General features: G+C 36.6%; 1 protein-coding gene across 1 annotated transcript; it reads left to right on the top strand.

The window, feature by feature from the left end:
* Positions 1-2,869: 2,869 nt before the first annotated feature.
* On the top strand, positions 2,870-7,316 carry LOC140877808 (anthranilate phosphoribosyltransferase, chloroplastic-like). Its single transcript, XM_073281389.1, has 7 exons — positions 2,870-2,914; positions 3,670-3,813; positions 4,642-4,803; positions 4,886-4,969; positions 5,367-5,458; positions 5,597-5,720; positions 7,125-7,316. Exons 1-5 carry the CDS (start codon positions 2,870-2,872, stop codon positions 5,448-5,450), a joined length of 519 nt encoding a protein of 172 aa, XP_073137490.1. The 3' UTR covers positions 5,451-5,458; positions 5,597-5,720; positions 7,125-7,316.
* The last annotated feature ends 10,294 nt before the right edge of the window (positions 7,317-17,610 follow it).

Here is a 17,610-nt window from a genome sequence, read left to right as displayed (position 1 = left end):
TTTTTTTTTGAAATAGGGCCTCGCTTGATCGGTAAGATTCAACCGATCGAGCGAGCCAGAAGTTGCAAACCTTATGCCTCGAAATAATCCAGCACCGCTCGATCGGTAACATTCCACCGATCGAGCGGGCACCCATAAGCAGAAACATAAACTTAGCCTTTTTTCCATCGCTCGATCCGTCAAAATTTCACCGATCGCTAATCTGCCTTCAAAATTAAATTTCAACGGACGAATCGATCTCGGACTGAATTCTGAAAGCTTGGAAAAAGCTTAGGGGCGCTCTAATGGAGGAGGATGAGATGGAGGAAGAATAAGGAGACTATCCCCAAGTCAAACAAGTGGTATATAATATATAAAATCCACTATTTGCGTTTTAGTCCCTGAAATTTACAAAATTTGCAAAATAGACCCTGATCAAAATCAAGTTTGCTCTTGCACTCTGGAAACTATGATTATCTCAAATAAGCTCAATTAAGATAAAATCGGGGCGTTACAATTCTCCCCCTCTAAGAATAGATTTTGTCTTCGAAATCAATAAGAATCACAACTCATAAGATAGAATAAAGAACTAAAGACAGTAAGAAGAACTCACGTCATCCGAACAACTCCGGAAATCGCTGTCTCATGTCAGATTCTATCTTCCAAGTCGCTTCCTCTACTCCGTGATGGCTCCACTGCACTTTCACCAACGGAATCAACTTGGTTCTAAGTTGCTTCTCCTTCCAATCAAGGATCTGAATTGGTCGTTCAAAATAGCTCAGAGTCTCGTCTAACTCGGCTTCGTCAGGTTGAAGAATATGAGAAGGATCTGGATGATACTTCCGCAGCATAGAGACGTGAAAAACATCGTGAATACCAGATAAAGATGGAGGAAGTGCAAGTCTGTAGGCAAGATCGCCTAACTTCTCGAGAATCTCATACGGTCCGATGAATCTCGGAGATAACTTCCCTCTCTTTTCAAATCTAATCGTGCCTCTGAAAGGAGAAATCTTAAGGAATACCCGGTCTCCTTACTCGAAACTTAGAGGCCTACGCCTGATATTCGCATACTTCGCCTACCTATCCTAAGCTGACTTCATTCTCGTCTGAATGATCTTAACTTGCTCTGCCATATCTCTAAGCATATCCGGTCCCAAATCAGGTGACTCGGACAAATCATCCCAAAACAACGGAGATCGGCACTTCTTACCGTACAAAGCCTCAAAAGGAGCCATACCGATAATCACTTGGAAGCTGTTGTTGTAAGAAAACTCAACAAGAGGCAAAGAATCTTGCCAACTAGTGCCAAAGTCTAGCACTACTGCTCGAAGCATATCCTCTAACGTCTAGATAGTCCGTTCTGACTGTCCATCGGTCTAAGGATGATAAGCTGTACTCAGATGCAAACGAGTACCAAGTTCTTCCTGAAGACTGTGCCAAAAGTGCGAAGTGAATCTAGGATCTCGGTCTGAAACGATCGACTTTTGCACACCATGAAATCTCACAACATTGCTAACATACAGCTCAGCCATCTGATCATGATGATACTTCATCCTGTACGGAATAAAACAAGCAGACTTCGTCAAACGGTCGATCACTACCCAAATAGCATCGCATCCTCGAACATATCGCGGTAGCTTCGTGACGAAATCCATAGAAATGTGATCCCATATCCATTCAGGAACAGATAGAATGTGCAACAGACCACCTGGTCGCTTCCTCTCTTCTTTCACTTGATGACAGTTCAAACATCGAGATACAAATCACGCAACATCGCTCTTCATTATCTTCCACCAAAACCGATTCTTCAGATCGTTATACATCTTACGACCTCCAGGATGAACACTGAACCGACTGCAATAAGCCTCTTGGAGAATACGATGTATCAACTCCGAAATATCAGGCACAAAAATACGGCTATTCACAAACAAAACATCATCACTAACCTGTAATTCAGACTGATTCCTAGATCTGACTTTCTTTACTGAAACCTGAATGCTCGGATCAGACATCTGTTCTTCCTTGATCAAAATAAACAACTCCGGCTCGGCTTGAATATCAAACACTCTGATAGTCTTACTATATATTTCAAACTCTAAACTAGAAGTGCAACAATCATCGATCAACTGAGAAACACCGATAGTAGAAAGAGATAAAGAACATAGCTTTCGGCTCAAGGCATCTGCAACTGCATTCGACTTTCCCAGATAATACTTGATTTCGCAGTCGAAATCCTTCAACAGATCTAACCTTTTTCTCTATCTCATGTTCAGCTCTGCCTGTGAAAACAAGTACTTAAGACTCTTATGATCAGAAAAAATCTCGAAAGACTCACCATAAAGATAGTGATGACAGATCTTCAGAGCAAAAACGATCGCAGCTAGTTCAAGATCATGAACCGGATAACGAGTCTCGTGCGGCTTCACACTACAACAAAAAAGGTGAAAGACAACACGTAAAAGACAAAGCTTTTGTAAAAAGCGTTGTTATTTTTTAATAGACAATGCTTTTAACTAAAAGCGTTGTCTATGAGCGTTTTTTTAATTATATACGACAACGCTTTTTGAAAAGTGTTGTCTTTGAGTGTTTTTTTATTATATACGACAACACTTTGTAAAAAGCGTTGTCTATGACCGTCTTTTTTACAATATACAACAACGCTTTTATTAAAAAGCTTTGTGTATTTATAATTTATTATTATTAAAAATATATTAATATTATCCTATACCACAACCCTAGCCCATTTTCCCGTAACATCTAATTCCACCAAATCCTCCTCTTGTGCCTCCGCCATCTCCATTGTCGCTTCTTCATGAAATTGTCTCCCCTTTTCTCTACATCTCCGTCTCCCCCAACAACCTCACCGAATCTCGTCCCCCTCAGTGCTGCGATGACATTTCCATTTCTTTTTCCTCCAGCTCCGCCGAATGCCTCTGTTATTTCCTCCTCCGACCTGGAATGCTTGGAATTCTGATCAAATCCTCGAAGCTCATGGCTCTAACTTCTATATGTCCAGCAAAGCATCACGATTCCGAGGCTAATTTTTGCTGGAGAATTTCCGATTTTAGTTTTTGCGTTAAATTCCTCATTTCTTGTTTATTTCGTACTTTTGGGCTCTTTTATTCTGTAGAAACGATTGTCTTGCCTCCTCTTCACGAAACAATAGGTCGTTAAAATTGAGATGTGGGTGGCGGTGTTAGAGAATTAGTGATGAACTTCGGAGGATTCAAGGAGGAATGCAGTTGTGAGAGGATGAGTGATGTGCTATGCATTCTATGGACAGTTGTACTGTTGCGGCTCAACTTTGTTACCGTGGATTTGTGAGTTTTCAATTTACTTGTTTTGTTAAATTGTGAATTTATTTTAGCTAACCAAGGCCTTTGGATTTAATTTTTTGAGTAATTTGAGTTAGTGCTGCTATAATTGAATCTGACATTTATGCAAACGTGTAATAATATATATTAGCTTGATAGTTTCTTGAATTTGAGTTAGTGTAGCAACATTAATATGTTACATTTTGTAGGAAAGGATCATATTGAAAAATTAAGCTAAAACTCTATGATATTAATAATATAATATTGAGAATTAATTAATAGTTCTTCAATTTCTAAAACTCCATTGCTGCTTAATTGTTAGCTGATCGAAAGTTTGATAAGTTTGGTTCTAAATATTTGATTGATTAATTGTTAGCTGATCGAAAGTTTGATAAGTGGGGTAGATTTGTTGGAAGGCGAAGCTGAGGCATCACTTGATTTCTTGTTAGATGGTGTTGATGAGGCTTTGATTAGTGCATTTCTGGTCCTGTTGAGAGCTAAAGGAGAAACTTATGAAGAAGTAAGTGCTTCCTGTTGTTCGAAGAATATGCGTTTGTTTCTGTTAATGTTTCCAAGCAGGGGTGGATGTAGCGCATGCGATCTTTATTTGATCAATGATTGTTTCTGTTCGATAGTATTTCCAAGTAGTCGGTGAAGGGGCTAAAACGCCGATCTTTTGGAATTTCACGATTTCGCAGCTGTCGCCTGTCGTGGCCACTTGGGAAAATTTCTGTTTCTTTTTCAACTTTTTCCTAATATTTTTTCAATTAAAATATAATTATTTCCATTTTTATTATAGAAAATATCCAGCGACCATAAGTGTGACCGTTCCACGAAATGCCAATGGAACACTACTTGCCCTGCTTCCTCCGGTACTACCTCACCATAAAGTGTGATTATGAAAAGAGTTGTGTTATTAATTATTTTGGGGCACTTATGTCTTTCCTTATCCAGTTCGAGTATTAAGCTTCTAAAGCTTATTGGAAATCACTAGCACTAGTAGATTATGCATACATTTTTTCTGTCATAGAAACTTTTACATGGGCTGTGACAATTGAATGCCTCAAATATCGATGAGAACCATGGCATTTGATTCGAAAGAAGCCCAAAGCTTTCTTATTTATGAATAATTGCCCTTGGCTTTTAAAAATATGACAATACCAATGTAGAAAGTTACGATTTTTGTATACCATTGTTAAATATATTATTCTGAATTCAGGAGAAACTTTTTATTATGATTACAACTTTGCAGTGATAAGAAGGCAATTATTGGATAGCTATAGCAATGGAAAGTGGAAACGATCTTCTCGTTTGTCATGTTGAAGTAATTACTAACTGAATATAACAGGTGGTTGGATTGGCAAGGGCGATGGTTAAACACTGCAAGAAAGTGGAAGGACTAAATGATGCTGTTGATATTGTTGGTACAGGTGGTGATGGTGTAAATACAGTGAACATCTCAACAGGAGCTTCAATTCTTGCTGCAGCTTGTGGAGCAAAAGTTGCAAAGGTGGATGTTAAATCCCACGGATGTATTTGATTAGTTTTGATTCTTATGGCAAACTGATCCTCATATTATGGTAGAATCACAGCAAGGTAATCGCTCCAGTTCTTCTGCCTGTGGCAGTGCCGATGTTCTTGAATCATTAGGGGTTGCAATTGACTTGGAGCTAGAGGTCAGTTCAGTTGTAATGTTGTAATTTTTTTCTCCATTACATGTGGTCTTAAATGCTGCTTTTCATAGTAAGTGCTATGATCAAAGAAATATTTGTAGCGATGGTATCAAACTTCTTAATATAATTGAAGATTGTGTCAAATGGGAGCTGATGATACACACAAGCAGTTATTATTGGGAAAATATTTTTGATAATGACATGTAAATTGAAAAATATTTACGATACTTTCACTCCTCAGCATTCGATGAACATGAAAAGCTTATGATTTTCCTAGCATCCAAGATCACAAATTAATGGAAGCGGAGTTGAATAATTTGATGATGGGTCTTGATTCTTGAATTAAGTCATTTGACCGTTAAATCACTCATAATTTTCTCTTTTCATTTTCTTTCATCAGCGACTTGCCCAAGAACTGATGATTCTCTCTTACATGAAGAGTAAAAGTAGATTTAAGCATGTGTTAGGAGTTGCAATTAAATGAATTCTATGGTGAGAATGTTTGTTGTTTTTTTCTTGAATTATTTCCATTGTGTTTACCAAATAATTATGTGTAATTTAGGTTTTCTTGGTTTTTCCTTCGTAATTTATGACTTATGATGCCGAGTGTTTGTTGTATTAAGCAAGTAGATGGTGGCCTGCTTAATCTGGTGTGGTGACTTCAGAGGTTGGCAGATTTGTTATCCTTCTCTCTCGATCTCAGTCTCGGAAAACGATTGGGTTCACAGCTTCGTGATCCTTCTCAATTGAGGAAGTAACTCGACTTCTATTTCTTCTTCTTGCTTTTTTTTAAAAAATATATAAATATATCTATTCTGGCTTTCAGAGACCAGTCAGAATTTTTAATTAAATTCTACTATATCTGATTGAAAAATAGAATGGCAAACATACACGAAAATTTACTTCCTGATCTTTCTACTCTGTATTTGTAGCTTTGATGGTTAACACTTATGTTTTATTAAACTTCATTCAGATTAGAAAAGCACAGATATAGCTAATTATTATGGCAAATTCTCTCTTGTTTAACTAAGAGAAACAAATAGTTTTTATTTGATAATCGTGTTTTGTTTGTAGCTTCCCAGTAGGCTTAAGTTGTAATCTGTATTTTCTTTTCCTTGGACGTATGTACATGAATGCAAACTAAATATATGTCCAGAATTTGATTACTCAGAGTAATGTATTATATTGGTTAATGGTTTTTTGCATCTTTGTGGCATCCTAAATGCACTGTGCTTTGTTGGTTTAGAGTTTATCTTTAAGTTGGAGTGTTCTTTTGTGCAAATGGACATTTATTATTATCCAAAAATTGAGTTTGCAAATGGCCGCTGCTACATCCAAATTCCAATTCCCGTTCTTTGTAAACTTCAAACCCTTATTATCTAATTTCATTTTATCATCCCAAGTAAAGCTCTTAGCATTAATAGTGTAGCTTTTTAACATGATTTTGTTTTTTTTTTCTTTTATAGATTACTATGTCTCTTATTATTATTGACTATACAAAATGCAGCTCTATTGAAAACAAGACTAGATTTAATGGTGGAAAAAAATTAGGCTTCTTTGCAGTTAAGTTTATCTTCGAGTTGGAAAATATTTATGCTTATTTTCAGCATTAATAGTGTAGCTTTTTAACACGATTATGTTGTTTTTTTTTCTTTTAACACGGTCGTTTGAGAATTCATTTGGAATGAGATCTTGAATTCGAGTAGCACGCATAGGATAGTGGATAAAGTTATCTATATAGGGTTTGCAGCATTTAATCCAAGAATCAAAGCTATCAGATCAGTCCAAGCTCAGATCCTATGCAAGTTTGATGAAGATGAACAAGAAGAGGTGGATATCGTTTCAACTGAAGCCAAAGAAGAGGTTGCTCCAGCTGAAATTAAGGTATGTTTTGTACAAATATTCTTGAGGAACAGCTATTTAGGACTGGATTTCATGTCATCTATTGTTTCTACCAGATGCAGAATTCAGAAGTCAAGAAGATATCTGACAATAGAGGCACTAGCAGTCAAGAAAATGAAAGGTATCTTAATCTATCTCTTGAATGTACTACTAAAAAAGTGTCTCTTTTTATCGATCAGCAATCGGTTCCCACCATATTATTTGATAGACCTTTGAGTTATCTTCACAACACATTTTATGTTTTGTGCTTGTAAAGCTCCAAGGTTCTGTTGGAGAATCGGGTAAAGCTCCAAGGTTCTGTTGATATGAGATTGTTGCGGCTTTTATGAAAGCTCGTGAACATGTGTTGAAGGGAAGACTCAAAGTTTTTCGAGATTAATGCATTTTTTTTTCTAGTGTTCATTGATTTAGAATTCGATTATTTTTTATATTTTAATGATTTATAATATTTGACGATTGTATATTAAATTATATTTTACAATTTTTTTAATTTTGAGTGATTTATAATATTGAAAATTTGTGAATTTTTTTTTTTGTTTTTTTTTCGAAAAAAGACAACACTTTTTCCGCGTTGTCTATGTAGCTGAAAAAGCGTTGTTAAAGCCAGTGTTTTAAAAAAAATCCGCTCAACGACAACGCTTTTTCTGCGTTGTCATTTTGAGCAAAGACAATGCATAAAAAGCGTTGTCGTTGCTAAAAAAGACAACGCGGAAAAAGCGTTGTCTTTTTCAAATATCACAACGCTTTTTATGCGTTGTCTTTGCTCAAAACGATAACGCTTTTTCCGTGTTGTCTTTGACCGCGGTCTTTCACAACACTGGCTACGACAATACTTTTTCCTGACAATAACAATGCGAAAAAAGCGTTGTCGTTTGCCATTTTTTTTTATAGTGTCAGCTGCCTCGATAAATACGCTATCACATGCTTATGCTGCATAAGAACAAAACCCAAGCCTCGGTTAGAAGCATCACAATAGACTGTGAAACCTCCAGCACCTTTTGGAATAGAAAGAATCGGAGCATTGGTCAGTCTCCTCTTCAGATCAACAAAGCTAGCCTCACAATCTGCAGTCCAGATAAAAGGCGCATTCTTCTGAGTCAGCTGGGTAATCGGCTTGGCAATAGAAGAGAAACTCTCGATGAATTGGCGATAATAACCAGCTAGAACCATAAAACTTCGGATCTCAGGCACTGATGTCGGTCTAGGCCAATTCATAACCGCTTCAATCTTGCTGGGATCGACAGAAATCCCATCTCCAGAGATAATATGATCGAGAAATACAAATCGATCTAACCAGAATTCACACTTAGACATCTTGGAAAACAACTGATCAACTCGAAAAATCTGCAAGACGATCCTCAAATTCTCTGCATGGTCAGTACGGTTCTTCGAGCAGATAAGAATACCATCGATGAATATAATGACAAAGTCATCTAAATAACGCTAAAAGATACGGTTCATCAAACCCATAAAAACCGCTGGAGCATTAGTCAAACCGAACGGCATGACTACAAACTCGAAATGACCATACCTCGTTCTAAATGCGGTCTTAGGAATATCTTCCTCACGCACTCTCAGCTGATGATAACCTGACCTTAGATCAATCTTCGAATAGAAAGAAGAACCCTGCAGCTGATCAAAAAGGTCATCTATTTGTGGTAAAGGATACCCGTTCTTGACTGTAGCCTGATTAAGTTGACGGTAGTCAATACAGAGCCGCATAGAACCATCCTTCTTCCGAACAAACAGAACAGGAGCACCCCAAGGCGATACACTAGGTCTGAGGTATCCCATGGCGATCAAATCCTCAATCTGCTCCTTCAACTCTCTCAATTCAATCGGTGCCATACGATACGGAGCTTTGAAAATAGGTTGAGTACCTGACACCAAATCAATGCTGAATTCGATCTCTCGAATAGGCGGCAATCCAAGAACATCTTTCGAAAACACATCAGCAAATTCTCTAATCACTGGTATATCAACCAATTCAGGGCTAGATTTCAGTACATCCACTGCATAAACCAAAAATCCCTCTGCACCTCTCTGTAACAAACAAGTCATAGATAACACTGAAATCAAAGGAATTCTAGATCGAGAACCCTTACCAAAAAATTTCCACTCGTCTGCCATTTAAGGTCTAAACCTGAAAACTTTCATAAAACAATCGATTGTTTCCCTGTACTTGGTTAAAGCATTTATACCAACAATACAGTCAAAATCTGACAGCCCAAGTACAATACAGTCGAACTCTAACAAATTGCCCTCAAAATAAAGTTCACAGTTCCTGACTAATCTGACAGAAATAATTCCTCCACCCAAAGGTGAAGTAACAGCTACTACAGTAGGCAACAACTCAGTAGGCAAAACATGCAATAACACGAATTTCTCAGAGATAAAGGAATGGAAAGCACCTGTATCTATCAAAACATGAGCAGAATAAATGTAAATCGAACAGTTACCTGCTATAACATCGTCAGGTGCTGCCTGAGCCTGATCCTCTGTCAAAGCAAAGAATCGTGTCTGCTGTCTCGGAGGCTGGTTCGCACTAGGATTACCTCCCTGTCTGTTTTGCTGCTGAGGCTGGAAGGAGTGAACTGCAGAAGACTATCTCTCAGGCTGAGCTGTAGGTCTAGATGAACTCCCACTCTGAGCTCGATCTCTACTACGCTGAGGGCACGCCTTAGAAAAGTGTCCCGGTTGCTGATAGGTGTTGCAGTTCCCAAAGACTCCTACACACAGATCTGGTGAGTGTCTACCCCACACTTGTTTCAGAACAAAGATGATGATCTAGAACTCTGTCCTGAACCGAATTTCTTGGAACCACTAGAACTAGAAGAACTGTTCCTCTGCCTCTTGAACTGTTTCCCTCTTGCTTTGTAATGATCCTTTCTGTTTCCCCCCACTGCTTCTACCTTCATACCTCTGTTATTGGTTCTGATACTAAGGTGGCTGATTCTGATACTGAGACGGTTGGTTTTGAGACTGTCTCTGCTGCTGAGGTACCATCTGATTTCTTCTCTATCTCCACAAACCCGCTTCAGCTCCCTTTGCGTGATTCATGGCATCCGCAAAGTTATCAGGTCTAGCAGTGTTCACAAGGGTGAAGATATCAGGATTCAAGCCGTTAATGAATTGGTCAGCCTTGGCTTCCTCATTGTCAGCAATATGAGGTGCAAAACGCAACAGGCTATCGAATTTTTCAACATACTCTTCAATGTTCAGGTTCCCTTGCCTCAGATTGGCAAACTCGGCTCCCTTGTCCTTTTGGTACAAAACAAGGAAAAACCGCTTATAAAACTCAGTTTTGAAAAGAGACCAAGTAACAACTGTACCTCAATTCTCCATGGATCTCTTTGTCGTGATCCACCAGTTCTTAGCAACACCACGAAGCTGATGAATAACTAACCTAGTTCGGCGGTCGTCAGAGTAATCAAGGGAATCGAACAACTGATCAATGTCATCCAACCAGCTTTCACAATCAACCGGATTTTCTATACCCAACAACAAGGGCGGATTAAATGACTGAAACCTTCCATGGGCGTCACTATGGCATCCAATTGATCGACTTCAGTACTAGCTTGCTCATTCGGAGGAGTAACTAGCGGTGGGTTTCTGTTAATAACTCGACGAGGACCCACCTGATAATCAAAGGTTAGGACACAAGATATTTCAATTTCTACAATTTGGTGCCCTTTCAACCGCTCAGAAAACCGGATACCAGTCGATAACAGAAGCAGTTATATCTCAAGTAGTTCATGATTTATAAATTAAATCACAAATCATGTAATTCAGTTGATTCTCAAATAATAAAGCATGATCGTATGGAATTTAAACAATCAGATAAATAATTCAAACACATGCGAGGAGCCAATACATGCGGACTCGAACTACCCCGCTCACTCTAGTTCAACCAAGAATCTTATCTCTTTGATACCACTTAATGTGAGACCTCGGTTCTAAACAACTAATATCGGATTAAACATCAATTAAGCATACAAGATCCAAGACTAAAAGTAATAATAAATTTTTTTTTTGAAATAGGGCCTCGCTCGATCGGTAAGATTCAACCGATCGAGCGAGCCAGAAGTTGCAAACCTTCTGCCTTGAAATAATCCAGCACCGCTCGATCGGTAACATTCCACCGATCGAGCGGGCACCAATAAGCAGAAACAGAAACTTAGCCTTTTTGCCATCGCTCGATCGGTCAAATCTCACCGATCGAGCGGGGACAACAAAGGGGCAATATACAGCAGAAATCTCAATCAAAACTCATGCCCAATACTTCCAAATCATAAACATGCATTACAACGCAATTCTCCAAATATTACATGAGGTTCTAGAGTCTACCAACTGCTCAAAAAGTTTAGAACATGCAACAACAACATTCTACCATAAGGCTTGCATAATCAATATAACAAAACAACGAAGTTCGATAACTAAAAATGTTCCAACATAACTAGGTAGACATGCTGACACGACTTCTAAACCGAGTCCCGCTACTAACTCTCCCTCTTCATGCTAACTAGGTCTTCGCTGACTTGATCCTGCCCCACCTGTTGCCAAGTACACATACAAAACAAAGCAACAGCCGGAAACTCCGATGAGAATGATATTACCAGTAAAAGCAACATAACAAGTAATACAACAACAAACATGCTTTCAAGACAACAACATATTCAATATCACGTAATGAAATGCATGTCTTTAAATCGGGATATCAATTCTGATAAACGAGGGGTTGCTGCTATGATTTTGGGATCCCGAGGATGAGATCACGTAACGACTCACCGACTCTCCCAATCGAGGTGGTGCCACATATCCCACTCCCCTAGACTTTGGTGCGACTATAAGTAGTATGCTGACTCTAGGTGAACCTCTACACCCAGGCCACTCATAGTATAGCCCCCAAAACGTCTAAACAAAAAGGGCTGTTGTGCCCGACAAATCAAAGGTTTGGCTCAAGATGAATGCATAAGAAAACATAAACATTAAGCCATATAACACAAGCTAAACAACACAAAATACAAGTTCCACATGCTAGAACAAGTATTGATGCAAGTATGTGATTTTAAGGGAAAACTCGAGAACCAACTGTCCCGAGTATGCTATCCCGCTAACGATGACTGCTTGTACCTTTCAATGCAAGTAGCTCCAACTCTGGATACGCTAAAAAAGAGCCTGTATCAAAAACTATACTACCTAAACAACAACAAGTCTCAAGGTAAACTCTTTACCACTCTTCGTCCAATCTCTTCGACGATCGAATGCTGTTAACACAGGCTCGACAAACTCCAAACGAATCTGTACGGGGACAAAGAAGATCAACAACGACGATCAACTCACAAGCTAAAGTTCAATCAACATAAAACGGTTCAAAATCTCTAAAACTCAAACCGGCGGCATAATGGTTATAACTGATCGAATCGGAAACACAAACAGCAGTATATCAACGATACTAACTCATAACAATGCTAATACAACAACAACAATTCAAGTCCTTCAAATCTCAAAACTATATTTTCGAAAATAGGCTTCCAAAAATCATAACAATTCCGAACGCCGCTCTATTTCAAAAACGACTGAGAATAAACGATCAGAACTCTGCCAAGAACAACATACTTGAAACTCAATCGATCCTAACAATATCCAAAAAATAGAATGTATCTGATCGTAGAAAAACTTACGATATAACGAAGCCCTCGCAACAGTGATCGCTAATCTGCCTTCAGAATTAAATTCCAACGGACGGATCGAGCTCGGACTGAATTCTGAAAGCTTGGAAAAAGCTTAGGGGCGCTCTAAAAGGGAAGAACAAGATGGAGGATGAAGAAGGAGACTATACCCAAGTCAAACAAGTGGTATATAATATATAAAATCCACTATTTGCGTTTTAGTCCCTGAAATTTTCAAAATTTGCAAAATAGACCCTGATCAAAATCAAGTCGGATCTTGAACTCTGGAAACTCTGATTATCTCAAATAAGCTCAATTAAGATAAAATCGGGGCGTTACACCTTTTTTCCTCTCTCATCTTCTTTAGATAATCACCAAACTTTTTAGTGATGAGTGAGATCGAGTCATCTTCCAAGTCTGACTGAAATACTTCTTGGCCGATTTGAACAAATCCTTGTATGTGTCATTTGAAACTTGAAAAGCTATTGATTTCCCTTTTTCTTTCTTCTGAGTGAGCGTATTAAGTTCGAACACCTGTAGGATACTCATCAGTTCAGTGAGTTTCATCTTCAAAGTATCTTTCACCTCTTCAAGAGCCAAGATTTTTCCATTGAACCTTTATGCCAAAGATCGAAGGACTTTATTGACCAAGTTCTCATTTGCAATGGGTACTCCAAGAGTGAAAGCCTCTGTGGCTATCTCCCTAATGTACTTGTTATAGTCTGCAATAGTTTCATTTTCTTCCATCCTGAGATTCTCAAATTTTGTGTTTAGCAGTCTCATCCTCGTTCTTCTGACATTCTCAATCCCTTCACAGTGTTCTTGTAGAGCATCTCATGCATCTTTGGCAATGATACAGACTGCGATGATACCAAACATCCTCATATCCACAGTTGAAAATATTGCATTAATAGCTTCGGCATTGTAGCTCGAGATCTATCTGTGACTCCTCAGTGGTCCAGATGGTTTTTGGCTTGAGAATGTAATCACCCTCAGGACCTAATATCTTCGGATGTGTCCACCCATTGAGGATACTTTGCCATGCACGCTCGTCCATCGCTTTTGATAGTAAAACGCATCCTAGTCTTCCACAAGGCATAGTTTGTACCATCAAGAACTGGAGGTTTAAGGAAGGAGTTTGGAGTTGTTGAATCCATAATATTTCTGTATAAAAAGAACAACCAGGATCAGTCTTAATGTATCAAGATATGACTCTGATGCCACTTTTTAGGAATATTGGGTATGATAAATATCAGATTTAGATGTTGTCACTAGATGTTGACAACATCTGACATAACATACAGAGAAAATATTACAAGCATAAAAAACGAAACAAATAATAAAATACTTAAGAATAATTAAGCACAAGTACAAAGTACTCGTGCAATGCCTTAGGGCAAAAAGCTTCACTAGAAAATTTGTAAATCGTCTTACAAAAACCCTAATACTCGTGAACGCATCAAAATTCAATTTTCTCAAAACAAGTGAAAAAATAAAATAATTAAAACAAACAAAAAAAACTCCTTAAACGTCTACTAAAAGTAGAACAAGAAAACTAAATAAAAAGAGTTGATCCTTGATGACAAAATACGAGAGCAACACGAGCCTTTGACCAATCTTCAATGCTCTCAAATCTTCAAGGCAATCAAGTAAACTAGTACCAACGGCTGTAGAAACGAGCTTCCAATATGATTCAAAAAATTTCTCAATTGTAAGCTTAAGCTCTCACTTGATCTTGTTTTCTTAATTCAACCTTGAATCTGCCAAGATAAGGAAACATTGATAAGTTAAGATATCAAAATATATTATGATAAGTACATAATATCTTATATCAATTAATCAAGTAAATAAATCAATTGAGTATAAAATATTTCCTATTTAAAGATATCTCAATCAATTTAAAAACTTCAAGTCCAAGAAAGCCAAAAATTTAAACAAATCTTTTAAAACTTGAAAAGATTTTAGACAATAAATATTTCTTTCACTATCAATTTGTGTTGTAATTAATTTAAGGATTAAATAAATTATATAGGATCGATTTGATTTTGTAAATCAATTTCAAAATTTTGAATGGATTATATCACTTTATCTTCAAAGATTTGATTTTTTTATTTAAATCAATCTTGATGATTTGGGGTAGATTTCAACCTAGCATATGGGTAATACCCCAATGATAGATCTAATGTCTCATGATTTGCCACGTCAACAATATATTATTAATTACGCCTATGTGTAAAAATACGAACCGTTGGATGCATTATTTGGATATTACCCATATACTAGGATCTCATCTACCATGATTTGGATGGGTTGTGTTATACTTGGTGAAAATTTGATTATATCCTAATGTACTAAAATCTCGTATCCTAACAAACAGTTCAAAATCTTATACCTACAATCAAATTTGTAAATCGTGCTTTAATTAATTAATTAATTAATTAATTTATAATTATTAATTTTATTCATTGTTATTATTAAATCATTAATGATTATCGTTTGTATATTCTTTATCTCGATATAAGAAACGTGCACTAAATAGTAAATTCTACGCCACTGATCAAAGGAAGACTGAATCTTATACTTATTAAGATAGTTTAGTCTCTCATTCGAATTTTAACATAGTTTAGTCTCTCCTACTTTTTTTTTAATTTTTTTATTAAGATTCCTATTGTTAACCCATCAAAGGAAGACTGAATCTTATACTTATTGTTGCCTTTACTTTATGGGATATGATTACATGTGGATAAATCATACTAGTACTATTAAAATAATTTTGAAGGATGTTGAATAATGATGGATACACAATAACATGTTTACTTTGAGTTATTAATTTTGGGATTGAAATAATTATTGATGGACGAATTACAGTTTTACCCTATACATATGATAAATAATATTATGTTTAATTTTGTATTCATATAATTTGGATTGAATTATTGTTGAATATTGTAAATTATTATTGATTCAAATGTGAGTCATTTTCACTTATCAAAATTATTGGGTATAAAATTATGTATTTTTTAAAAATAGATAAAATTTGATAAAATGAGTCATAAAAAATATAAGAAATTGGGAGGAAAACAAAAGAATTAAAGAAGGGTATATTAGGATTTTTATAGAAATTTTTCCATAAATATTGTTAAAAATATGTTATACCTCATATAATTAAGAATGATAAATCTCATGAAATCAATGTATAATTAATAAACTCATTTTATGGTCATTAGGTTCATTCGATTCTAGCCCACGGCCATTGCCCTAAACCATTAATATTGTGACATGTGTTTAACTTTTATTAATTGATTTGTCTAATTTTTTTAATCAATTTCTTTATCACCCTTCAACCATGGCTAAGGTAGGAAATGTAAATAGTCAAACCACGTCTTATTATTCACTTTCTTCCACCCTCCTCCCTCCATTCCCATTTCCCAACCACCATTGCCACTAGCCCTGTCCCATATTCATTTTATCCCTCCATTTTCACAACTTCATTCAATAATTACTCCTGCTTGCGCCACCTCTCGCCGCCTCAACCTTTTTGCATCATACCCTAAAGCCGCCCCGTTGAATGTCCTTCACCGACCACTACTTTACCATCTATGGTTAGTTAAACTTTAGATCTGAAAGACTTTATATGTAGATTTCAGATCTAAAACCTTCAACGCTATTTTTTTCTTTTTTTAAAAAAAAAAGACACCCTCGAGTCCATTTCACCATCTTTTTTCCACTTCATTTTTACAAATCCTTTTGGACCACTGTTGCAGGCGTCTCCATTGTTGTCGGTGTTTTACCAGTCACTTCCGCCTCACCCTCACCGTCGACCGCAGATTATGTCCATATTAAATCAAAATTTTCTTTTCATTGTTTTTATTTCATATATTATTACGTTAGATGATATTTAATTATTTTTATGCTCATCGTGATTAATTAAGGTGTTTATTATTTAAATAAATAATAATTTTCAGGTTTAATTGATACTTTAAAAAGAAACATTAATCGATAATTTTTGTTGGTGAGAAAAGATAATTAATCAGTCTCACTTGTGTTTTTCCAACCACTGACGCAAAAATGGCGACGATGAAAATGAAACCTGTTAATAATGCAAATCCGAAAAGAAAAGGTCAATTTTTTTGTTCTTAAAATTAAGATAAGATCATTGTTTTCAATTAATATTAGTTTGCAATATAACACTACATTTAAATTGATATGAACTGTACTGCCAAAAAAAATTGATATGAACTTATATTAATTGGTTTCACAAAGGAAAAACAACATTTATTTCCAAGACACAAAAATCCAAGAATTTTAAACCATTGCTTTAAACTTTACCACTGCAATCGTACTAAATTTAAATTCAATGTAATATCCCAAAAAAATTATTACGATGTATCAACACTTAAAAAAAAACTAAGAAGAAAACAAAGGAGAGTAACTCTTAAGAAGGACAAGTTTATTCCAAGTTGTGTTTTTGTTGTTATGCTACTAATATCCATCTTGCTATCGAAATCTCTTAAACCTTGAATTGATGTGGTATGAGCAAGTGATCCAATATGATGTATTCAAACAAAAAGCTCCACACCAGATTCAACATTGGACGGTAGGGTTTTGTTCATGTCATCCGCAGGGTACTTGACCCAATATGATGTATTCAAACAAAAAGCACCACACCAGATTCAACATTGGACGGCAGGATTTTGTTCATGCCGCCCGCAGGTAGTACCCTGCGGGCGACGTGTAATCCCATGATTGGTTAAAATCAGTGGGTCCCATGTAGGGTCCAGTGATTTTAACCAATCAAAATCCGTCATGCCACCCACGAGGTAGGACAATACCATGTGGGTGGCATCGACTTAACCGCAAATGTCAGTACCTAATCATCTCTAACGACGAATGAATTAGCAAAATGTCCAATTAAAATGGTCAAGTGAAATAATTCGTTCAATAAAAAACTATTTCAACCTGATGATGCAACACGTGCATGTCACCAACAAATTGGTTTAAGATATCATGAACCAAAAATACATGGAAGAATCTGGCAATTTAATTTGATCAAAATTCCCCTGACAAAAC

Source organism: Henckelia pumila, chromosome 2 (genome assembly GCF_033568475.1).
Source record: "Henckelia pumila isolate YLH828 chromosome 2, ASM3356847v2, whole genome shotgun sequence".
In the NCBI taxonomy this organism is placed as follows: Eukaryota; Viridiplantae; Streptophyta; class Magnoliopsida; order Lamiales; family Gesneriaceae; genus Henckelia; species Henckelia pumila.
Note: the sequence above shows the minus strand (reverse complement) of the source record. Positions and strands in the feature narration are given on the sequence as shown.